General features: G+C 47.9%; 1 protein-coding gene across 1 annotated transcript in view; it reads right to left on the bottom strand.

Annotated features, from left to right (window-relative positions):
• Positions 1–25,337, bottom strand: part of ROCK1 (Rho associated coiled-coil containing protein kinase 1) — a 2,099,493-nt gene that overhangs the window by 1,388,028 nt on the left and 686,128 nt on the right. The window contains exon 11 of the mRNA XM_078687444.1: positions 6,744–6,810. Within this exon, the coding sequence (XP_078543570.1) occupies positions 6,744–6,810 (67 nt within the window). The remainder of the gene's footprint in view (positions 1–6,743; positions 6,811–25,337) is intronic.

Here is a 25,337-nt window from a genome sequence, read left to right as displayed (position 1 = left end):
TGCATGGCTCTGATGTGTTCCATGATGCGTTCCTTAAGGGCTCCGATTGTACTGCCCACATAGTATTTGTTGCAAGTACATCAATATGTACACAACATATTTAGTGTTGCAGTTTATGTTCCTGTGGATTTTGTAGCTTCGATTTTTCCAGTCTTTGAATTCTTTGATCCCGCTGTGTGCCCATTTGCAGGCCCCACAGCAGCCACACTTGTGGAAGCCATGGGATAAATGGGTCATCCAGTAGGAGGAGGTGTAGTTAATGGGGACAGTGGGGCTCAGTCTGTTCCTCAGTGTTCGACCTTTCCTGAATGTTATCTGTGGTCGTGTAGGTAGGCATTCTTTGAGTATGTCATCCTTAAGAAGGATCTTCCAATGTTTGTTGAGGCTCTGTCTCATCACGGTGCTGATTTCATTGTAGTCGGTTATTAGTCGTGCTGTTTGTTTGGTCACTTTGGGTCTGTTGATGGAGGCCAGAGTCGTTTTCCTGTCAAGATCTTGTATTCTCATGGCAGCTTTGTATAAGATTCCAGGTTTATATCCCCGTTTGGAGAACCTTTGTCTCATATTGGTGATTTCTCTGTTGAATTCCGATTCTTCACTGCAGTTGCGTCTTGCTCTGGTGAATTCACCATAAGGAATTGACTGTATTTGGTGTAGGGGACGGGAGCTGGATGCGTGAAGTATCGCATTGCATGAGGGGGTTCCTTACGATATAGCTTGCTGTGCAGTACATTATCTTTAATGTAGAGCACCACGTCTAGATACGAGATGCATGTAGAGCTGGAGTGACAGGTGAATTGTATCGCCATATCGTTAGAGTTGAGGTGTGCGCAGAAGGAGTTCATTTGGTCCTGGGATCCAGACCAAAGGAGGAGACAATCGTCTATATATCTCCCCCAGTAGATGATATATTCTGTCCAAGCAGCACCTTTGGCACCCCAAATCCATTCGGTTTCTAGTGCGCCCATGAAGAGGTTAGCGAAGGAAGGTGACAATTTAGAGCCCATCGCTACCCCTTTAGTCTGTTTATACCAGCGCTGGTTGTCGATGAAACAGTTATTGTTTAGTATGATTTCCATCATGGAAATGATCATGTTAGTGTGAGCCCATAGTGTCGCTGGTCTGTTGTGCAAAAGTTTAGTGATTGTCTCTAAGCCCAGAGTAGGGTTGATCGAGGTATATTAAGATAATACATCCAAGTGTGGCCATGATCATGTTGGGTTGCCATTGGATGTCTGTCAGGATGCCTAGTATGTGTTTGGTGTCTTGAATGTGGGAGGCCAGATTCTTGACCATTTGGTTTAAGAATAGATCCACATATTCGGCCAGTTTCTCTGTAGGGCCCCCTATGCCTGAAATGATAGGCCTTCCTGGTGGGAATGGTGCTTGCTGGTGTACTTTAGGAAGTAAATACAGAACTGGGTAGGTTGGTCTTATGACTTTCAGATACAGGGTTTCTTCTTCATCCAGAAGGCTTTGTGTATGCCAGTCTTGAAGGTTCTTGTTAATAGTAATGGTGAGTGGGCCCATGGGGTTGCTGTCAAGGGTGTTGTAACAACAATTGTCTCATAGTTGTCTCATGATCTCCCGGTCATAGTCAGAGCGGTCCATTATAATCACATTACCCCCCTTGTCTGCCTCCTTTATAATTATGTCGTCCGGCGGGCACTTTGCCATTCACCATTCCTTACAGGACTCCACCACGGACTCAGCCGTCCTGAGATTTCCAGATACCATCCTTACCTACTCAACGTGGACACACAGTACATTATTTATCGCCTCGACCATTTCTTAGCCAGATCGCAGTATTTTCGAACTGGCGGTAAGCGTTCTACCATCACCACGTTAGTTTCGCTAAGGTGTCTCACCCATTACCCATTCGCTTACCTATCCCATCTTTCCCCCACAGTGCCATTAGGTCCGTTTTAGATCACAACAGGTAAATTCCTTCCAGATTTCTTTTATATCACCTCACCTTACCTGCTCCTTTCTTTCAATGTTTTGTTTTCTCACGTGTTACACTTGTGACCATGTTTCCTAAATTTCTGTCGATTTTCTTCCATGTCATGTACTGCCTTAAGCAATATCACTTGTATTATTATATTTGAACATTCGCTAGCAATAACATATCGCCATACGATATAGGATTTAGAATATTGGCACGCCCAGGTTCTTTCGCATGTATCGTTTATTTTGTTATATCTCCATTACCTGTTCTAGAGACACAAGCCTCATTACAGTGCATGCTATGTTCACCGATACTATTAATAATTATGCTTGTATATCATCGGTTTTTAGATGCCAAATACGGATATCCGCTCAGTTAATCGCTGAGACATGACTCATTTGGGTTTACTTAGTACTCCGTCTCTCTGCAACGTTGTTTAGACAGGTTATTGCCCAAAGTGCACATTCCGTTTCCACCAGATACCATTCATACTTACCATGATTTGCCTTGTTAATCTTTCCCGAACTAGCAGATATTTCAGACAGTGCATGGGTATATCTGACTACGCTTTAGTTACTGTATGCTATCATTTCTTAGCGTTTGGAAGTCTCTATTTTGTTTTGTTCTCTCTTAGATGTCACAACAATTAGCAGTACCGCTACTGCACCACACGAACGGATTAGACACAGATTGTTATAGTTTACTATCTTTTTCTTGGACTTTACATAACGTTTTTAAATCACGCATGCATTCAATTAAGTATTTTCATGTGTCCGACACAACGTGTCACAGCATGTTTCCACCATTGTTCGTTCACCACGTATTGTTCACCTTCAATCTCATTTCTCGTTTCAAGACGTTGTCCACTTTTTGGGCATCTTTAGCATGTTGCACACAAATCTGACCAAAACCTGGGGCAGAGGCTTAAAGATCGGAATCCTAGCCCGAATATCTCGCACTCGCTGCTCGGGAGGATAAGCCCAAAACTGTGCATTGTCCAGAACCGCTCCGATGAAAATGAGCTTCAGAAATGATAATCAGGTGGGACTTCGGCAAGTTGATGGTGAACCCCAGCAAATGCAGGAGGTCTGCTGTAGTCTGGGCCCGCCTTCAACAGCCAGTCGTCGAGATAGGGGAAGACTGGAAACCCTGATATGCGCAGATGAGCTGCAACCACTGCCATCACTTTCGTGAACACCCGAGGGGTGCTGGTAAGGCCAAAGGGGAGCATAGTAAACTGAAAGTGCTTGTGCCTACCGTGAACCGCCGGTAAAGCAGATGGGCCGGCAGCACGGGAATGTGTAAATAAGCTTCCTCAAAGTCCAATGTTACCATCCAGTCTCCAGGGTTGGGGGCAGACACGACCTGAGCCAGTGTCAACATTGTAAACTTCTCCTTCCGGAGTAAGCGTTTGACGTTCCTGAGATCCAAGAAAGGACACAGGCCCTTGTCCTTGGGTACCAGAAAGTAGTGGGAATATCAACCACGACCTACTTCTGGAGCAGGAACGCGCTCGATGGCTCCCTGGGCCAAGAGAACAGTAACTTCCTGTTGGAGAAGGGCCAAGTGTTTCTCCAACATGCAATGGAATTGAGGTGGCATGGATGGAGGGGTAGTCTCGAAGGGGGGGGGGGGGAGTAGCCCCTTCGGACTATCTGCAAAACCCACCTGTCTGACGTGATGTTGTGCCAGTGGTGGAGGTGTGGGCGAATCCTGCCCCCCACTGGTGAATGGTGGCCCTGAAAGGTTGGACTAGGAGGGTTTGGAGGCTGCTGTAGAGGGAGCGCTGGTGGACTGACCCACCCGCTGGCCCCCCGACCACCCGCAGTGGGACCCCATGGCCCCGGCCACGCAGAGGCTGGACAGCTTGCGCAGGCCTGTGGCTTGGGACAGAACGTGGCGGGGCACCCCTTCCGTAGCCACAAAAGGGGCGAAAAGCATACTGCATTGGGCAGAAGGTGGAAGCGAGGCCGAAGGATCTGGACGAAGCCCTGGAATCCTTAAAGCGCTCAAGTGCATGTCCAAAAGTTTTGCTGGGACATCACCCGAAAAGCCTGTGGACCTCAACCAGGCATAGCGTCTCAGTGCTACTGACGTGGAAATCGTCCTGCCTAGTGAGTTGGTGGTGTCCAGCCCACATTTTAGGGCAAACTTCACTGCGTCTCTTCCTTAGGCAACTGCACGGGAGGGAACGGCCCGGGCCTCCTCCGGGCATTGTGGCAGCACCTGCCCAACAGAGTCCCACACAGAGTGGGAATAACGGCCCAAGAGACATGCGATGTTCACGGACCGCAGTCCTAAGCTGGAGGAAGACAACATCTTCCCAAGCGCCTTGAGAGGTACGGTGACCTTGAGAATACTTTGGCAGCCTCCTCAGCAACCCCAAATATTTGATGCCTAATCTCTACTGACGATGGATAATGATCCAGAAACACGTGAATAGAGATGGCCAGGACAACTTTGTAATTACTCGAAAAAATCCTGCAAGCACACACGCTTGGTGAACTGCATTGACCACAATGCTCAGGGGCGACCCGCTGGGAGGTGAAGCAGTGTGATCCCACATTAGTTTCCTGTTTAAAAGGCTCCCTCGAGCCGGTTGAGCTGACGAGCTCGTGGAGAGGCACCTGCGTGCCTTGAGAGGTACTGTGACCTGAGAATACTTTGGCAGCCTGCTCCGCAACCCCAAATATTTGATGCCTAATCTCTGCTGACGACGGATAATGATCAAGAAACACGTGTATAGAGATGGCCAGTACAACTTTGTAATTACTCCAGACAATCCTGCAAGCACACACGCTTGGTGAACTGCATTGACCACAATGCTCAGGGTCGACCCGCTGGGAGGTGAAGCAGTGTGATCCAACATTGGTTTCCCATCTTCCCAAGTTGGTCCAGCTTCTTGGATTCCCTATCAGGTGGTGCGGTAGGGAATGTGCCGTTGGAAGTCAATGCTTGGATCACCAAGCTCTCAGGGGTGGGATGTTGGGAGAGGAAAATGGGGTCGCCCGGGGTTGGGCGGTGGCATCGGGCAATCAGCCTGTGTTGGGCTTGGACCAAGTGCCCAAAAGGATGCCTGTAAGGGCCTCATTAAACGGCAGTAGGGGATCCGAAAGGCCGCTGCCGGCTGAAGTACCTCGGTCAGGAGGTTAGTCCTGACCGCCACCGTAGGAAACTCTAGGTTTAGGGCCTCGGCCGCCCTACGCAACTCCACTGCATAAGATGCTCCCTCCTCCGTAGCCAGGGGTAGGGGGAGATCACATGCCAAGGTCTGGGGAGGTGTCCAGACCACTGGCTTCACCCAACTCCTCTCCAGTCCATTCCTCTAACTGGTCTGCCAAAGGGTCCACAGACCCCTCGCAGTCCTCCTAACCCTCCTCTGGTAGCCATTAGGGGTGATAGGGAACACCAAGGGAGCGGTCGGCTCTGGTCCTGGCGTCGAAATGCTAGCTCCATATCGAGGGGGAGGCCGGGGTCAACGTCGGCTGGGGGCACAACCGGCATCAGAGGGGGCAGAGGTGTCGCCACTGAATTCAGCGGTGTCACGGGTCGTCCGGCGCCGATCCAGACCTGGATCCCTGACCCTGGGGCCCCTGTGGCGCCGGAGCGGAAGCTACCGGCATCAGAGGTCTAGAGCCCCCAGCCAAGTCCACGGCCTCGAAGGCGCGCCAGCGGAGTCAGGCTGCCCAAAGATGGAATGGAGGGCTTCATAAAAGCTACGAAGTTGGGCAGGGGTTGCAACGGCTCCTGGGAAGGGAGGAAAAGCCAGAGTCGGCCCAACAGGCTCCGCGGGCGAAGCCGGACGACTACCTATTGCTTTCCCGCGTAGCCCGACGGCCGAGGAGAACACAAAGAGCGATGGTGCATCTTCGGCTTTTTCTTGTGCTTCGACTTCCCCGAAGAGGAAGCCTTTGACGAAGAGTGATGGTGACGACTCCGCGACCGGTCCTGAGACCTCCCTCTCGACCGGGACCTCCAACGGTGTGGAGCGGACTGCCGGGCCTTGAGAAGCTTTCGGGACTGTTCCCGCAAAGACTTCAGGTTCATGGCTCAGCAGTCTGAGAATGACTTCAGGTCGTAGGTCACGCTCCAAACACCAAATGCACACAAGGCTGGGTCTGTAACCGACATCAGTTTGTGACATGAGTCACAAGCCTTGAAGCCGGTTCGAGGGAGGGACATCCCTGCCCAACCCTTGCAACATTGTCTCTTTTCAAGATGAAGGTGCCACCTCAGTCACAGGCGTATTCCCTGGAATCAGGTTTTACCATGGGTCATACAGTCTAAAGGCTCGTAGTACATTGGTCTAGTCTCTGTACCTCGAAGGTCCACTGCTTCCCAAGCTAAGCATCACAACCAGGAGCCACAATCAGGCCTGTCTGGATGTCACTGAACTGGGCCTGCAAAAGGTGCACAACACACCTTAGAAACTGCATATCAACTCTGGGAGTACGCCACCACTTCCAGAAACTGGCAGCTGACATTGCATCATCACAACACACAGAGGACAACAAAACATGACCACAAGAATGGAGGGGAGACTGATGCTCACAATAAGAACCTAGCTTTTTGTGAAAATATGTCCTCCTTCAAAAATACTACTCTAAAAAACATGCATACAATAGGCTTTTAGTGATGCTGAGGGATCAAAGTACTTATACAAACCGTGTAGTCATCTATAGAAATTGTATCACTTGAATTGCTACTCCAAAAATAATAGTTAATGTATGAGTGCCACAGTCTGAGTCCAACATTTTTGATCACACAAAGCTATCCCAAGCCCTTTTTTACATACCAGATTTTTTTCAACTTTTGAACCACTTCTGTTGTCATCTTGACTTGTCCCATCTACAAATAAATACCTATAAGAGAAAAATATAAGATTACCAAAACTAAAAATATGATTAAAAGCTTCTAAAATAATATCAGTAAAAAATTAACATTCTTACTGTCCTTTACATTTGGCCTCTTATACAGGACATTCCTGTATAGCTGCTATTTATAGAATGCTTTATCCATCTCATTAATGGCTAATAATCTTGTGCAAGCTAAAATATATATATATATATATATATATATATATTTTTTTTATTTATTAAAGTTTTGTATAGCGCTAGCTGGACCCGAGGGGTATCAGAGCGCTTCACAACAAGTACAGAGGCATCAGACAGACAATGAGGACGGAAAACAAGGCAAGGGACAACAGGGGCGAGTATAGTCTGTACAATAGCAGCCAAGCGCAAAACAGGGTGGAAAGTCATAAGCAAGACAGCCGGCTTTGGGTATATATTGCCGACCGTAAAATAAGTATACAGTCAGTAAAAATTACTTTGTTTGGTTATCATTAAAAACCATTAAAGCATGTTACATAAAATCATCCTTGATTAAAATATAATCACAGGTTCATATATTCATATATCATTATAAAATGCAAACAATATAAAAACATTTCATATACAAAGGGCAAAAATACATGAACTCCAGTCACATATACCTGCTTCACTCACTATTTCTTTTTTTTCCTTGCTCGAACTGCTGCTACTAGAAAGCTACTCAAAATTTCCCATGGGCTACTCCTCATCCGCAGGTATAAAAGAGCTGGTCTAGCCTGCAGAAAGCCTTTGTTCTTTAAAATTGGAAGGATAGAACGCCTGCGTATAGACAGAAAAATCGCAGAACAGGACAAAATGCCTGCGTTGAGAAACAATCGCATGAGCAGGGACTCCAGTCGTCAATCTTAGCCCAGCCTAAAAGGACAGCCAACAAAAAATGTAAATACTGAAACCTAAATCTTGTCAAAAGAAAAGCGGTGTTGGGGTTTGGTGACAATATCCAGGTAAGGCTCCATAGAATAAGAGGTTTTTAGGACTTGGTGGGCACGGACAGTAGGTTTCAATAATTCAGAGGCCTCCCTTTCTAGTGATGCTATGCAAAGAAATGATGTCTTGGCCCACACAAGATTTTTTTTACATATATTTTCTGGGTTGTCGAACAAGGTTGGGTGACCTACAGTATAAAACCAGATGCACTCCTCAACGCGCAGCGGACACGCTAGAGGAGTCTAGAGAATTTAAGGCCACGCTGTTAGCGGAACGCCTGGTAAAGGGTTCCGCATTGTATTAGAACATCTTTGACAATTGCGCTTACAATTCTGTTTCACTCTAATTAGTCCACCACGGAACGCCTGGCAAAGGGTTCCTAGCGTATTGTCCACTCCTTGACATCGCCGCCTTTTTAAAATCACTTCTACTTTTGAAAATGTTATTGGTTTACTGCGCACACTGCACTTTGCTTTCCGCATCTTCTCACAGTCTGCCCCGGTCTACCGCGGATTGTTCCGTTTGCATGGAGGGCATCTTGGATTTAGCCTTTCTCTCGTCGGAATTAGCAGTGACTTTACGCTTACCCATAGTCAGCTGCAGATGAAAGATGTCTGGCCCTGCCCTGCCTTGGTCTGTCACGGCCAGCTAATAAGCACCTCCTGGAGCGAACAGGAAGATTTGGCGGTGTCCTCGCCGCGATGTAGGCTGGGGGCTGTAGTTCCAGCCCCCGCACTTCAAACAGCGGATGTACCAATGAGAATTTGCGGGGCCCCCCGCGGCAACAAGAAGGCAGCTGGTCTTCTAAAACGGGCTCTTGACGGGCTAGTCAGGGGGATGCGTTGTCCTTACAAGCTGGCTCCAAGGCTAATCCCTGGCTTGAGCTCAGTTCCACACCTTTCTGAGGCCTGTTCGTAGTGGGAGCTGTTGCAGCCAGCCCTCCGCCTGTACCATTACTCGTAGCAAAACAGGAATACTGAAAGGAACAAATAAAGAATAACTCTCTTCATATTCACCTGATCTAAAGGAAGGGTGAGTTCAACATTACAGAGCATGCAACGCAGTAACGCCACCTGCGATTCACATCCATGCGGTGGTGGTGGGGTTAGAGAGGTGGCGGGGCTATATATAAGGTTTGCAAAGACTATCAGCCGTAGGTTTCACTTAATCTCAAAACTAAAAGCATTATTTCAAATCGTTAATACCATATGTAACAAAAATGCCGAAAAAAACGAACATAAGGTAATAAACCCAGTTAATAGAAAGCCATGGTATGGCAGGGATTGTCGTATTGGTAAAGCTAGGCTTCTAGAGGCGATTAAAAGTAAACTTCCGGAAGTGATTAAGGTGGCGAGAAAAGAATATAAGATGATTCAGGCCAATGCCAGATTGAATTGGGAAGAGGAAAGTTGGTCGGACCTGTTAATGGCAGCGAAAAACATGGATCAAGTAGGGTTCTGGAGACTGGTGGCTAATGGTAACCAGACAGGGAGAGTGGCCAAGGATGTGTTCCTTGATGAACGGACCTGGGTCGAACATTTTTTATATTTATATAAAGCACCAGAGGTCACGGGGGTACAGGAAAAGGATTTACCTTGGCAAACCGTCTGTAACTGCCAGTTAAGAGTTTGCTTTGGAGGAAAATGAGCTAGCAATTAATGCAGTAAAAAATGGCAAGGCACCAGGGCTAGATAAAGTTCCAGGCGACCTATAAAAACATGAGATCAATGTATGGGCGCCCTATATTAATCATTTGTTTAACATATTGGCAGCTGGTGCTGATTTTCCAGACAGTTGGAAGGGTGCGGAAATAGTTTTAATCTTTAAAAAGGGGGATAGGTACGATCCATCTAACTATCGCCCGATCAGTTTAAGGGATATTTTACAAAAAGTGTACTCTAGATATATTTTAACACGTATGAATTTATGGATGGAAGAAAATTCCATACTTACCAAGTTCCAATCTGGTTTTAGAAGCAGAATAAGCACTATTGATCACGTTTTTAGATTTTGTTGGATTTATGTTTATTTAACCCCTTGCATGCTGTTGACGGCCCCCAGCCGTCATGCACTACGGTGCTTGTGTGCCGACGACGGCTGGGGGCCGTCATGACCGCACCCGCGATCGGAATGTGCCGCACAGGCACAGAATTGCGGCTGCAGGCAAGGGGTTAAGTAAAGGTTATATTTAAGTTGCTTTTGTAGACCTCAGGGCTGAGTTTGATTTAGTTTCACGTGATCTTTTATGGGATTCTTTGTACTTACAAGGGTTGCCAGACTGTTTACTTCAACAGATTATAAGGCTACATGACAACAACTACGCTAAAGTGCGCTGGGGACCAAATGGGGAATTAACCAAAGACATTCCCATAGAGCGACGAGTCTGACAAGGATGTGTATTGGCCCCTACGCTATTTTCATTGTTCGTAAATGATATTCCAGCCTACCTAGCGGATTGTAACAATGACTCCCCTAAGCTAAATGGAGAAAGGGTTCGAGCTCTGCTATTTGCAAACTATACATTATTAATCTCTCAAACTCCAAGAGGTCTGCAATCTCTTTTAAAGTCATTCCAACTGTATTGTATCAAAAAAGGTTTGGAGATCAATACGAAAAAGACCAAATGTATGGCAATAAACCCTCACGAAACTTTTAGGGGGAATTTATTTTTAAACAATCAAAACCTTGAATTGGTACAGAACTTTGTCTACTTCGGAGTTTCATTAGATTCAAAGATCTCGTGGAAAACACAAGTGGAGAAGAGTAAACTGACATTAACTCAGAACACTTTACCCATTTAAAAAAAACATGGGGCGAGTCTTTGTAAGGCGGCTTCCCCGGCACTTGAAGTTTTAAAATTCAAGGCCCAGTCTGCAGCGCTATACGGTGCAGAAATATGGGGGACTTCAGGTGGGAATGTTTTCACGAATAGTGAAAATAAATTTTATAGAAGCCTCCTGAAGTTACCCAAGCAAACTCCATTAATACCGCTAATGTTAGATTTAAATATGAGGTGTACAGACCACTGTGCAATCTCACGCCCTTTATCATTCTGGGTAAGACTGTGGTGTACACCAGAGCTTGTTGACCACAGAAACGGTCTCCAAGAAATAATGAGACTGGATCTGCACAATTCTAATGCATGGTTAAAACACGTGCGCATATGGCTAAACCGAATTGGACTGCCACAATTTTGGGAAGATCCTAATAGCTTGACGCAAGCCTAAAAAAAATTGGTAAAGACGACCTTCTGGGCCTATATAGTACATAATTTTCCCAATGGACATACTGGCGGTTCAAGGACAAGCAACTTTTTGGTTTTCAAGGATGTTCTGTACTTCGAGAGTTTTTTGGATGAGGTTTGTCCGCCTTTGGCCAAAAGCCTTTACATAAAATGTAGGTACAGAATGCTGAAAATCAAAATAACACTAGCAAGGTGGTCCATGTCAAGTGAAACAAAAATTAGTGAGCAATGCTTAATGTGCCAGAACTGTAGTGTAGAGGATGAAGAACATATCCTCTTTTTCTGTCCAGCTTACAGGATGGCCAGGAAAAGATGGATTAAGCCACTGTGTGATGCTATTGGAGTGCGTTTATACAATGAAGCGCATAGGATTATAAAAACGAACACCAGACAACTTATTGTCTTTGGTGTCAGCAGATTCCTATTTGCAACAAGACTGGTACGAAAAAAGAAGGGTCTGGACTTATAAACGTAACCGTAACGAGTTAATTGTTTGTACTTGAATTTAATGTGCTGTTAGTTTGATCTTATTAATTTGGATGTTATATCGGCGGTATTTATAGTAATTTTAACCCTGGAACTGGTGAAATTAATTTTATACATTGTATTATGCTATGCCTTCTTAACTAATTTATGGATTTTATTGTATTGATTTCCAATTGTACCAAACTGTCTGCAAAATCATGTATTCCTCTATGACAAATTGCGCTATGTATTGTTTTTTGTATCTTTTATGGCTCTACCTGGGCCGAAATAAAGATTAAAATTAAAAAAAAATAATTTAAATGCACTATTTCATAAATTCAATGGTATGTAATAAACATCTGACACGCCAATGTGCAAAAATGTTTAGAAAAATACTGGGATTATATTTAGCAACGTACCACTAGCATTAGTACTATAAAAGCTTAACATTATAAATAAAGACTTCAGAGTTGTTTTGACTTCGTATCAAACTTGGTATTAGAAGGTGGATGGCAAGGGGAGGACTGAAGCAGGCTTCGCTTTGTGAGTTTATCCCACCACCTCCCAGAATAAGTGACACCACCCATAGCCACACCTTAGTGGAGAATCTAGCATATCTGAGGATGGAGTTTTAAGAAATTTGGGGAGAGGAATTAGCCTTAGGTCACCGTCGAAGCTGGGGAACCAGGTTCGAGTCAAAGCAACGAAGCTCAACATCCTGTGATTCTGGCCAAATCACTTCATCTCCCCGCACCTGTGTCCTTGTGTAACGATACTGGTGCCATGTAAAGCGCTCTGATTACCAATATCTTTGGGTCTATTTCGCGCTATATAAAACTAAAAACAAAAAATCATATCCAGAGTGATAGGGTTCCAGCAGACTTGGCAGAGAAATGAGCTACCCTAGCCAAAAACACCTACAGCACACACACCTCTATGTTTTACACTGATTAAATGATATATAACATACAATAAATCACAATCACCAGAACACAGACAATAAGGGCAGGTTTTTGGGCATTTCCTGAAATGAAGTGTGAGAAGCTGGCCTGGAATATGATGTACACTTTAAGTGGACGCCCTACACCAGTCCAGACAACCCTTATGGTGATTTAAGAGGTCTTAGACAACCTTAGAAAGTGGCAGCTGTGGAGAGCAGCCTTCAAGTTTAGTCCAGAAGGAGTGTAAAGCAGCTTGTTTTACCAGAATGGAATCTTATTGTATAGATTAAGTGAAAAAGAACCACACAAAGTAGTTATAAAAATATGTATTTATTATATAGCACTTTCTAACACATAGAAATTTCTCCTAACTGGAGATATGCACAATACACACAATACTTTTGCAAAGAAACATAGTAAATATCATGAAATACACAGTGGCCCCAGGGGGGAACCAAACCATATACTAAGAAAGTGCCACGACTGGAGGCAAGACAATGTTGGAAGGACGTAGAAGTGCTGGGGACCCAAGGAACCACCCAAGGTAAGTAAATAGGGACCCCCACGGAGAGCGTGTGCAGTGTGAGTAAACAACCGCGTGCTCCATACAACTCTACGTGTAAGTCGAGGTTGGATTTTTAAAGCTTAAGGACCCTTCCCACTGGACCCTGAAGAAACCCCGTCGAAGACAGAAGGTTGGAGAACCACCCCAGCCGTGGATACTCTAGTACCCACGTTACCTACACCAGGGAAGCGGGGTGCATACGTGTGAAGTGGTGTCAAAAACCACTGTCATTTCCAATGGAGGATTTCAGGAAAGTGTCCGGTGGAATCCGAAGATGGATTCTTGATGAGAGGTACCTGCAAGCAGAGGCTACAGAGTCTACGTCAGTCAGGAGTGATCAGGAGACTTGGAAGACTAATGCCTTCCGATGTCGGGTGTTGCAGGATGAATGGCGGTGACCTTGACTCTGCAGCTGTGAGGACCAGGCAACGCTGAGGAAGACCAGGAGCCGTGCACGTGCTGTCCCATGAAGGATGTCGAGTGCTATGGGGTCGGTGTGTGGCGGGAGCACCAACAAGCCTTGGCAAAGGCAAGCCACACAGGAATCAAAGAAGGAGCAACGTCTGGACCAGCAAGGTCCAGGGAACTAACCAAAGGCAGGGGAGTCAGGGTAGGTCCCGAGCAAACAGGGGAGCCCAAGAGAAACAAAAGTGACCCTCAAATGGACCCACAGGCCGGAGGCACCGGAGTCACGAGAGGACCTCAAGCAGCTCACCAAAAGATGCAGGCAACGATGCAGTGTGGCTGAAAATCCTGGTCACTAGAGATGCCTGAGGTTGAGGCTACTTGGAGCCCAAAGATCTTCTTGGAAAGTCGTCAACAAGCCTTTGCAACTTCAAGTTGACGCGATACACAGGGGTTCGGTTATTACTACCCCCACAAGGAATACTTGCCTCAAACTTGGTGAGAGGGTAGAGCAGGTCTCGGGAGCTGTGGAAAACAACCGCCTGTGTTGCAGAGTCATTCGGAGTCCAGAGGAGCTCAGGGTCAGCAGACCGGTGGACTTAGTTGTGGTGCCTGTAAATGCAGGGGAGTGACTCCTTCACTATAAGGGAATTTTCTTCAGGTGTCTTTGATGCTTCACAGGCCTTGGAAGGTTCCTGTATGATGCACAGGCACAGACGATGCAGCAGACTGGAATGGAGATGAAGTCGGGCCCAAGCGAAGTCCAGAGTGCCCAGATGGTCGAAGTGCAGTGGTGTCTGATCTGAATCTTATCACACAATGAATCTAGGGACCTACACCCAGGTAAGCCCTTAAGTACCTCAGGGAAAGGGTTGGGAAGATTCAGGGGTCCCTCCAAGGGGAGGGTCTGGACAGGGGGGAGGTTACTCCCATGTCTTTTGTCCATTTTCGTGCCAGAGCGGGAGCCAACATCTCCCAGATCTGGGTGAACTGGACTATGCACAGGAACACCAAATGTGTCCCTCATGCAGACTGAGTGGCACTGGCAAGCGCACCCACCCCATCCCAATACACGAAATCCTGTCTGTAGTAGTCACACCTCCCCATGACAGGCTGCCTATTGTTCTGCCTTCCCATGCTCGAGCTTGGCTCAGCAGCAGCAGTGCAGAATCGGGTCTCTGGGCTGCAGCAACCATGTGCTGTCCGGGTCAAGAAGGCTAGTACCGGGAACACTAGGAGCCTAGCGGAGGGCTCTTCCAGTGCTTGGAATCATAGTGTGGAGGTATGATTCCAACATGTTTGAAACCAAACATAATCAGACTTGTTGCAGGCATTTTAAAGATGGTCATCACAGATTTTAGCGGTGCCCCTCTATTATAGTAAAAGGCTGCTTCACTGACAACTCAGGTGAATGGACTCCGTAGGCTACAGTGGCGTCCTGCTCATACAGGGGCATCCTCTCACTTAGAACCAAGCACCCTGCCTTAAGGATTGCAAAGGCCTGCTATAGAGGTGACTTGTAGGTTTTAAGTGCAATGACCCTAGATATAGTAAACCTATATCTTTAGTAAGTGGTGCTAACACCAGCTTAATTGTCTCTCATAGGTGGCAAAAAACATGCTTCAGCCCATGGGAGACCTCTGGGGTATCTATGCCTTGGGTACCTTAGTACCATATACTAGGGACTTATAAGGGTACCCGGTATCCAATCTGGGATGTACCCAAGGAACAAGTTCCTTACCTTCGGTAATGATATATCTGTAAGAGACATATATTAGTTATAGATTGTTTACCTTAGAATTACCCCCAGGCGTCAGACTGGATCTGGAGATTTTTTTCTCAGCAGTACCCCTGCGTGTTGGTAGGTGGCGTCGGTCGACTTCGCGTTCGTCATCGGCGTATTGATCACCGGGATGCTGGCGCAGTATCTACTTATACGCCCCCCATGCACGCTGACATCAGTTCTTTACATGATATTCCACACCAAAAGCGCAGAGCCATGCAAGACACTGACCACTCGTGAACAAAATTAGTGCCCTGAAAGGGAGCTCCATACTCAAAAAGTCAGTTCGCAGAACAGGGAGGATGGGTGGGGCGGTAAGGAATCTATAACTAATATATGTCTCTTACAGATATATCGTTACTGAAGGTAAGTAACTTGTTCATCTGAAAGAGACTATTAGTTATAGATTCCTTACCTTAGAATAGATACCCCAGCAGTACCAACCCCAGAGGTGGGTCACACCAGAAAGTCCCGGAGAACCGAACAGCCAAAGAAGAAGTCTCTCCAGACTTGACCATCCAGAAAGTAATGCTTTGTGAACTTATGCGGTGATGCCCACGAGGCGGCCTGGCAGATATCACTGAGGGGGACTCTACGTCCCACAGCAGTAGGTGCTGCCGTCACACTGGTGGAATGGGCACGCAGTCCTACCGGAGGCTCCTTCTTCGCCAAGGAGTAACAGATGTTAATGCGAAGGACAACCCATCGAAAGATGGTCTATTTTTGCACGGCCCGACCTTTCTTGGCACCCACCTAAACAACAAAGAGTTTAACGTCCACCTGGAACTGTTTTGTGCTATCCAAATAAAATGATAGCGCACATTTTGGATCCAGAAGGTGGAGTCTCTCGTCCGCCTTGGAAGGATGCAGGAGCGGGTAGAAGGTGGGCAAAGTGATGGTCTGTTCTATATGGAAAGAGGTAACCACTTTGGGAAGACAACAAGGTATAGTTCGAGGGACAACCTTATCCAGATGGAAAGCAAGGGAAGGAGGTTTTGAAGATAAAGCCTGAAGCTCACTCACCCTGCAATCAGAGGTGATGGCAACCAGAAAAGCAGTCTTTAAGGTCTAGAGTAGCGGCTCGAAAGGAGCACACATAAGATAAGTTAAGACCATATTCAAGCCCCACTGGGGCATTACGAAAGGAACAGGAGGAAAGAGGTGAGTAATGCACTTAAGAAATCTATTTACATTAGGGGACTTGAAAAGAGAAGGCTGATCAGGAAGGCAAAGCAAGGCCGAAAGATAGCCTTTAAGGGTACTCAGAGCAGAGCCCTGCTGGGCCAAGGATAGAATGAAGAGGAGAAGCTCTGAAAGAGGGGCATTAAGGGGATCCACAGCCTTTGCTGTGCACCATGCCACAAATGTGTTCCATCTACAGGCATATTCCGTTTTAGTGAAGGGGCGTCTGGCTGTCAAGATAACATTACAGACTTCGGGAGGAAGATCGAAAACTGTCAACTGTCGCCGCTCAATCTCCACGCAAGGAGGTGGAGGCCAGACAGGTTCCGGTGGAGGACTGTTCCCTGCTGCTGTGACAGAAAATCCTCCCGAAGAGGCAGTCTGATCGGAGGATCAATGGCCATGTGTAGCAGCTCTGGATACGAGACTCTTCGTGCCCAATCTGGAGCCACATGAATGAGTTGGGCCCGGTCGCGTTTGATCTTATTCAGCACTCTGAGCAGAAGTGGTATAGGCGGAAAGGCGTATAGAAGACCGCAACACCACTCATGACTAATAGCATTGCAGAGGGAGTGCCGTCTTGGAAATTCCAACGCGCCGAATTGCCGACATTGCGCGTTCTCTTCGGTGGAGAATAGATCTATCCAAGGCTCTCCCCACTGTTGAAAGAGTCCTTGCATCACCTCCAAGTGAAGACGCCATTCATGATTCAATATGCACCTAGGACTGAGTTCGTCCGCCCTGGCATTCAGGGAACCTGCCAGGTGTTGAACCACCAGGGAAATGCTCTGATGTTCCAGCCAGGTCCAGAGGCGAAGGGCCTCTTGACATAGGGTCCACGACGCCACCCCACATTGTTGGTTGCGGTACCACATGGTGGTGGTGTTGTCCGTGAACACCTACACTACTCTTCCCCGGACAGCGGGATGGAATGCTTTGAGTGCAAGACGACTCGTCCGAAACTCTAGAAGGTTGATGCGGAGCCTGGACTCTGCCAGGAACCAGATGCCTCTGATCTCCAACTCTCCCATGTGGCTGCCACATCCCAAAAGTGATGCATCGGTCACCACTGTGAACTCTGGTTGGGGAAGGGAGAGGGATCTGCCGTTGACCCAATCCTGGTTCGTAAGCCACCACTGTAATTGATGTGCAGCGCCCTCCTCTATCTGGACGCAATCGTCAGGTTCCCCTGATGTTGTCCCCACTGGATCTTCATGTCCCACTGCAAAGCCCGCATATGCCATCTGGCATGGTCCACCAGCAGGATGCAGGAGGCCATCAGGCCCAAGAGCTGGAGGGTCACCCTGACCGAAACCCGCGATAGAGGCTGAAAGATCTGAATCATAGCCCGAATATCTTGGACTCGCTGCTCAGGAGGATAGACCCGAAACTTGTCCAGAACCGCTTCGATGAAGTGGAGCTTCTGAAAGGGAGTCAGGTGTGACTTCGGCAAGTTGATGGAGAACCCCAGCAAATGCAGGAGGTCAGCCGTAGTCTGGAGGTGAGAGACGACAGCCTGGGGTCAGCCCACCTTCAACAGCCAGCTGTCGAGATAGGGAAAGACAGAAACCCCTGATCTGCGCAGATGAGCTGCGACCATCGCCATCACTTTCATGAACGACCAAGGGGCACTGGTAAGGCCAAAGGGGAGCAGAGTAAACAAAGTGCTCGTGGCCTACCGTGAACCGTAGGTTACGCCGGAAGGACGGAGATATGAAAGTAAGCGTCCTGCAAGTCCAGTGCTACCATCCAGTCTCCAGCGTCGAGGGCAGACAGGACCTGAGCTAGGGTCAACATTCTAAACTTCTCCTTCCGGAGGAAGCGTTTATGTTCCTGAGATCCAAGTTAAGACCCAGGCCTTTGTCCTTCTTGGGCATCAGAAAGTAGTGGGAATAGCAACCACGACCTACTTCTGGGACAGGAACTAGCTCGATGGCACCCTTGGCCAAGGGTGCCAAAACTTCCTGTTGGAGAAGGGCCAGATGATACTCCGACATGCAATGGTACTGAGGTGGCATGGATGGAGGGGTATTCTCGAAGGGGAGGGAGTAGCCCCTTCGAACTATTTGCAAAGCCCACCTATTCGACTTCATGGTGCCCCAGTGGGGTAGGTGATGGGGAATCCAGCCGCCCACTGGCAATTGGAGGCCCTGAAAGGTCGGACTAGAAGGGTTTGGAGGCTGCTGCAGAGGGGGCTGTGGTGGACTGGCCCGGCGGTGGTTCTAACATCCGCGGCCGCGAGGGGGCTGAACAGCTTGCGCTGGCCTGTGGCATTTGGCAGGACGTGGCAGGGCACCCCTTCCGTAGCCACGAAAGAGGCGAAAAGCAGACTGCTCATGGCGGGGGTGTAGAGGCCCAAGGACCTGGCCGTAGCCAGAGAGTCCTTAAAGCGCTCTAGCGCGTTGTCTGCCTTGTCGTCGAAAAGGTAACGGCCATCAAAGGGCATGTCCGTTAGAGTGGATTGGACAGCCCCTGAAAAAAACAGTTGACTTCAACCAGGCATAGCATCGAAAGGCTACAGACGTGGACATCATCCTACCTAGTGAGTCGGCAGTATCCAGCCCACAGTGGATGGTAAACTTTGCTGAGTCTCTCCCTTCGGAGAGTACGGCCCGGGCCTCCAGGCACTGAGGCTGCACTTGCGCCACTGTATCCCTCGGAGTGTATCACACGGAGTGGGTATAACAGCCCAACAGACATGCAGCGTTTACCAATAGCAGTCCCAAGCTGGAGGAAGGAAACATCTTCCCAAGATGGTCCATCTTTTTGGATTCCCTATCAGGTGGTGCATTAGGGAATGTGCCTTTGGAGGTAGAAGCTTGGACCACCAAGCTCCCAGGGGATAGGTGTTGGAAGAGGAAAGCTGGGTCGCCTGGAGCTAGGCTGTGGTGTCGGGCAATCATCCTATCCTCAGGAGCCCCTGTGTTGGGCCTGGACTAGGTGCCCAAAAGGACGTCAGTGAGGGCTTCATTAAACAGTAGAAGGGGCTCTAAAGAGCTTGCTGCCAGTTGAAGCACCTCTGTCACGAGGTTAGTCCTGACTGCCACCATAGGTAGCTTGAGGTAAACAGCCTCAGCCTCCCTATACAACACCATGGCATAAGATGCTCCCTCCTCCGTAGCCAAGGAAGGAGGAGACAACATGCCAAGATCTAGTTAGGTATTCAGACAACTGGCTTCCCCAAGTTCCTCTCTCCAGTCCGGTTCATAGCCTAACTGGTCAGTTAGAGGGTCTCCAGACCTCCCCACCCTCTTCTGGCTACCAATATGATCTAAAAGAACAAGGGCACAAAAGTACACGGATCCGGCATCCGCGTCTACTTCGAGGTGAAGGTCGGGGTCGACGTCGGCTAGGGACACAGCCGATGCTGGCTGCGGACATGGTGCCGAAGGTGCGCAGGCGGATTCGGGCTGCCTAAAGATGGCATGCATTGCTTCGGAAAACTGCAGAAGCTGGGCATGTGTCGCTCCGGGTCCCGGGAAGGGAGGGAAAGCCAGAGTTGACCCTTCAGGCTCCACACACGGAGCCGCGGGAGGGGTACGACCCGCGTCGTGTCGGCCTAAGGAAGGGAAGAAGTCTTAGAGCGGCGATGCTTCTACGACTTCTTGTGCTTCGACCTACCTGACACCAAGTGCGAAGACTTGAAAGAAGAATGATGATGGTGGCTCCGCGACCGATCCCTTGACCTCCACACGACTGGGACCTCGAATGGCGCGGAGCAGACTGCTGGTTTTTGAGGATTTGGAAAGAATGTCTTTAGCATAACTGATTGATTGAGAAGAAAATAGGTGGGAACCTTCGGTATGAATTTGGGATTAGTCTGAAGAATTACCATGCTATATTTGAATCGTAAAAAAAGTTCCTTAATAGTGAATGGTTGGAGTTCACTCGCTCTTCTAGATGAAGTAAGAGTCAGCAGTAACGTCACTGTGCGATCAAGGAATTTCAGGTGGTGGTGACTTTACTGGAGGATATGCACTGAATAGTTCTATAAGGAATTGGATGATTAATCTGTGAACCCCCAAGGAAGGAGACCCCAAACATCGCCTGTACCTTGAAATAGCAGCTAGATGGACTTTAACAGAGGAATAAGCCAGACCGGATTTGGCAAGAGATCAGAAATATGGTAACATCTGTCCGGAGGCGATGTGATAGGATGTACCTTCGATATCTCGCACCGTAGGCAAAATTGTTCCCATGTGAGGTGATCTATTTTGTTGGTATAGTACGCTCTGGCCTTTTCAAGGATACTCCTACAGTCCTCAGGGATAGCTAGGTGCTGAATGAAGCTCATGGTGCTCAGGAGCTAGACAGATAATACTGAGAAATAGGGTTTGGATGAAGGACCTGCTGATTGTTCACCGACAACAAGTCCACTTGGGGCTTCAGTCAAATGTGGTTGTCCTCCGACAACACGAGTAGCTCCGTAAACCAACATTGTCTGGGCCACCGTGGAGCAAATTGTATCAACCGGCATGGTTCCTTTCTCATTTTCCTGAGAAGCCTGGGAGTAAGTGGGATCAATGGAAAAGCATAGGCATACAGTCTAGACCACTGCATCAAAAAGGCATTTCCCTCAGGATCCATGTTGAGGGTACCAGCAGGCGTAAAACAGGCATTTCTAGGTCTCTTGAGTTGCGGAGAGATCCAGATTGGGATTGCCCAATCATTGAAATATGACGGAATAACATATTGGCTCAGTTTCCATTCATGAAAGCTCGAAGTCGTTCTGGTGTCTGCTAGAGAGGTGTGCACTGCTGGGAGAAGTTCTGCCCTTATGATTACGTAGTACCCATCACCAGATAGTTTGCGCTTCCTGAGACAATCTTGGATTTTGCACCTCCTGGTTTGTTGAGGTAAAGTATACTCGTCGTGTTGTCTGTTCTTACCAAAGTGGATAATCCCTGAAATCTTGGCAAGTAGGCTTGTAGAGTTCAGCAAGATGTTTTAAGCTTGAGAAAGATGTTCTGCATCCTGGACTGCTCTGGGGTACACTTGCATTGAATTTGAAGGTTTTTTAAATGAGCTCCTAAACCTTCTAGAGAAGCGTCTGTTGTAATGATGTAATCAGGTACTTGTTGAGTTTCCTGATCTCGAGAATGGGGCGCAACTCCCCTGAATTTTCCCTTACTTGAAAAAACAGGAGTAAAACCCTTTTCCTTTCTGGGCGTGTGGAACCTGTTCTATGGACCCTTTGGACAAGTTACTTACCGCCGGTAACGCCTTATCTGGTAGAGACATGATCAAGTTGCAGATTCCTTACCTTTGAATTTACCTGTTGTCAGTCTGGATCTGGTAGACTTTACCTCAAGCAAAACCTGTGTGCACCGGTAGGTGGCGTCGGTCGGCTCTGCGTGACGTCGTTCTCACTGGGTCAGTTGTGGAGAGAGTCCAGAGGAGAATACGTCAGGTAGGTGAGAACCAGATTAAGGTCCCACTGAGGGATAATGGATTGGGCAGATGGGAAGATATGTACAAGCCCCTTAAGAAATCTATTTACAATAGGAGATTTAAATAAAGAGGGTTGCTATGGCAGCCTCAAGAAGACAGACAAGGCTAAAATGTACCCTTTAAGAATGCCCAGAGCAGAGCCCTGCTGGGCAAGGGTCAAAAGAAAGAACAAAACTTTAGAGAGGGGAGCAGAAAGAGGATCAATAGATATTTCTGTACAATATTTTACAAATGTGTTCCTCCAGCAGGCGCATACGGTCTTGATAGAGGGACGCCTGGTAACCAAAATAATATTACAGACTTCGGGAGGAAGGTTGAAAGCTTCAACTCTCAACTGCTGCCGCTCAAGCTCCAAGCAAGAAGGCGTAGAGTTGACAGATTCAGGTGGAGGACCCTCCCCTGCTGCCGTGACAGAAGATCCTCCCAAAGGGTGAGCCTGATTGAAGGATCGATGCTCAAATGGAAAAGCTCAGGATACCAGTCCGGAGCCTCAAGAATGACTTGGGATTGGTCACTCCTGATCTTCTTGAGTACTCTGAGCAGGAGTGGAATGGATGGAAAGGCATATAGCAGGCCTGAGCTCCACTCAAGACAAAAAGGTTCAGAGCAACAGCTACCTTGGAAACTCCAATGAGCAAAACTGCCGACACTGCACGTTCTCGACCGAGACGAACAGATATAAACAAGGCTCTCCCTACCGCTGAAAGAGACCTTCCGCCACCTCCGGATGGAGATGCCACGAGTGATCCGCTAGGCATAGACAGCTGAGATTATCCGCCCTGGAGTTCAAGGGAACCAGCCAGGTGTTAAACCACCAGAGACATGCCCTGCTGTCCCAGCCATGTCCTGAGACGCAGCTCCTCTTGACAAAGGTTCCATGACCCAACCCCACCCAGCTTGTTGCAGAAACACATGGCAGTGGTGTTGTCCATGAGCACCTGAACTAGCTTTCCCTTGACGGTAGGAAAAAAAGATTTCAATGTCAAGCAAATCACTCAGAGCTCCAGCAAGTTGATGTAGAGTCCGGATTCTGCTGGAGACCAGATTTCTCTGATCTCCACCTCTGCCAGATGGCCGCCCCTTTCCCAGGAGTCATGCATCTGTAACAACTGTGTGATCTGGTTGCGGAACTGAGAGGGGTCTACCTTTGACCCAATCAAGGTTGGTCAGCCACCACTACAGGACCTATGCAGTTCCCTCCAAGATCTGGACTATGCCCTTGATGCTGCACCCACTGGAACTTTATAGCCCACATATGCCATATAGCATGTGTCACTAGCAGGATACAGGAGGCCATGAGGCACAGCAGTCTCAGAGTCAGTCTCGCCCAAATCCAGGATAGAGACTGAAACATCGGTATCATAGCCTGAAAGTCCTGGACACTGCACTCGGGAGGATAGGACCAAAACTACACTGTGTCCAGAAGAGCTTAGATGAAAGGGAGTGTCCGAGAGGAGTCAGGGGTGACTTCAGCCTGTTGATGGTGAACCCCAACAAAAGGAAAGGAGGTGGTTCACTGTAGTCTGGTGGTGGGAGAGGACAGCCTGGGTGAGCTTGACTTCAACAGCAAGCTATTAAGATAAGTGAAGACTGGCACCCCTGATCTGCACAGATGAGCTGCAACCACCGCCATCACCTAGATGAACACTTGAGGGGTGCTGGTAAGGCCACTGGGGAGCACTGTGAACTAAGTGCAGGTGGTCTACCGTGAACTGCAGGTAACACCGATGAGCAGGCAGGACTGGAATGTGAAAATAGGCGTCCTGCAAGCCCAATGACACCACCCAGGGTCTAAGGCAGAAAAGACCTGCGCCAGAGTGAGCATCTTGAACTTCTCCTTTTTGAGGAAGTATGAGGGTTAGTAGATCTAGGAAAGGATGAAGGCCCTCGCTCCTTTTTGGGACTAGAAAGTAGCGGAAATAGCAACCACAGCCTATTTCTGTTGCTGGAAACCTCTCTATGGGTCCCTTGGCCAAGAGATTCCGGACGTCCTTCTGAAGTAAGTTCAGGTGGCACTCACTCAAAAGTCATAAGTTGGAGGCATGGAGGGAGGGGTAGCCTCGAAGGGGAGAGAGAAGCCCCTTCTGACTATCTGAAGAACCCACCTGTCAAATGTGATGTGTTGCCAGTGGTGGTGGTGATGGCTTATGAGGCCACCAACTGGCCGCCCATGATCTTAAAGGGCCAGAATAGGGAGGTTTGGAAGCTGTAGGGCGAGGAGTAGATTGACCCGATCTTTGGTCACCTGACCCACAGGGTAGAAAAGAGATGTGCCCACAGCTGCACAGAGGCTGGGATATTGCTGGCACGGCAGAAAGCCCATTCTGTGGCCAAGAAAGGCATGCAGGGGATGGGTTGCCACGGAGAGGCCCAAGCACTTGTCCGTAGTTGATGAGTCTTTAAAGTGCTCCAGGGTCATGTCTGCTTTGTCGCCTAAGTGATAGGTGCCATCAAAGGGCATGTCCATTAGGGAAGCCTGAACATCCCCAGAAAAGCCAGAGGTTCTCAGCCAGGCATGGCTTCGAACAGCCACTGTCAAAGAAATCACTCTGCGCAGCCAGTCGGTAGTGTCAAGCCCACAACGAATTGTTAGGTTTTCAGCATCTTTCCTGTCTGATACTGCTTGGGAGACAATATTGCGGGCCTCCTCCGCGAACTGTGGCACCATTCGCGCAACCATTTCCCACAAGAAGTGGGTGTAACAGCCCACCAGGCATGCAAGGTCACCAACCGCAATGCAACGCTGGCAGAAGAAAACAAAATCTTGTTCCAACTATCTAGCCTCTTGGGTTCCCTGTCCAGGGATGTGGAAGGGAACGCGCTTTGTGAGGTAGAGGCTTGGACCATCAAGCTCTTGGGGCTTTGGTGGTTGGTGAGGAATGTTGGGCCGCCTAGTGCAGGGTGATGGCGGTGGGAGATTTTCCTATTCACAGGAGCCCCTGTGCTGGGGATGGACCAGGTTCATAGAAGGACATCAGTCAAGGCCTTGTTAAAAGGAAGTAGAGGTTCAGAGGAGGAGACACCCCGCTGCAGGGCATCTCTCAAGTTGTTCATTTTGACTTACACAGAAGGGAGGTGAAGGTCTAGGACCTCACCTGCCCTTCTCACCATCGTAACAAAACAACCAAAAGAGCCAATACTGAGATAACTATTTTTCTCAAAGTCACCAACGCACCTGAAATTAAACTGGATGCGGGAAATGCCACAGTTCATGGAATCAATCTTTTTTATTTATAAAGTAATTTTTTAGAAGAATGTGTTGGTTCATAGTTTACCAGCAATTCAACATAATGTGGAAGACAAACAATACCAAAAAACATTATTCATAAAAATGACATTTGTTTAAAACAAACATTAATGACAACAATTAGTGCAAAAAACATAACAAATACTTCAACACTCGTACTATGAAATCACTCTCTCATACACAACAACAAACATTCATACTTATATGTACATCTGTAATGTCATAAACTGATTTGTATGAGGTCCTGACGAGAACCCCATAAATATTAAGGGTTCGAAACGCGTAGA

The sequence above is a fragment of the Lissotriton helveticus genome, chromosome 4_1 (assembly GCF_964261635.1).
Source record: "Lissotriton helveticus chromosome 4_1, aLisHel1.1, whole genome shotgun sequence".
NCBI classification, from domain to species: domain Eukaryota; kingdom Metazoa; phylum Chordata; class Amphibia; order Caudata; family Salamandridae; genus Lissotriton; species Lissotriton helveticus.
This window is presented reverse-complemented; position numbering and strand designations above follow the sequence as displayed.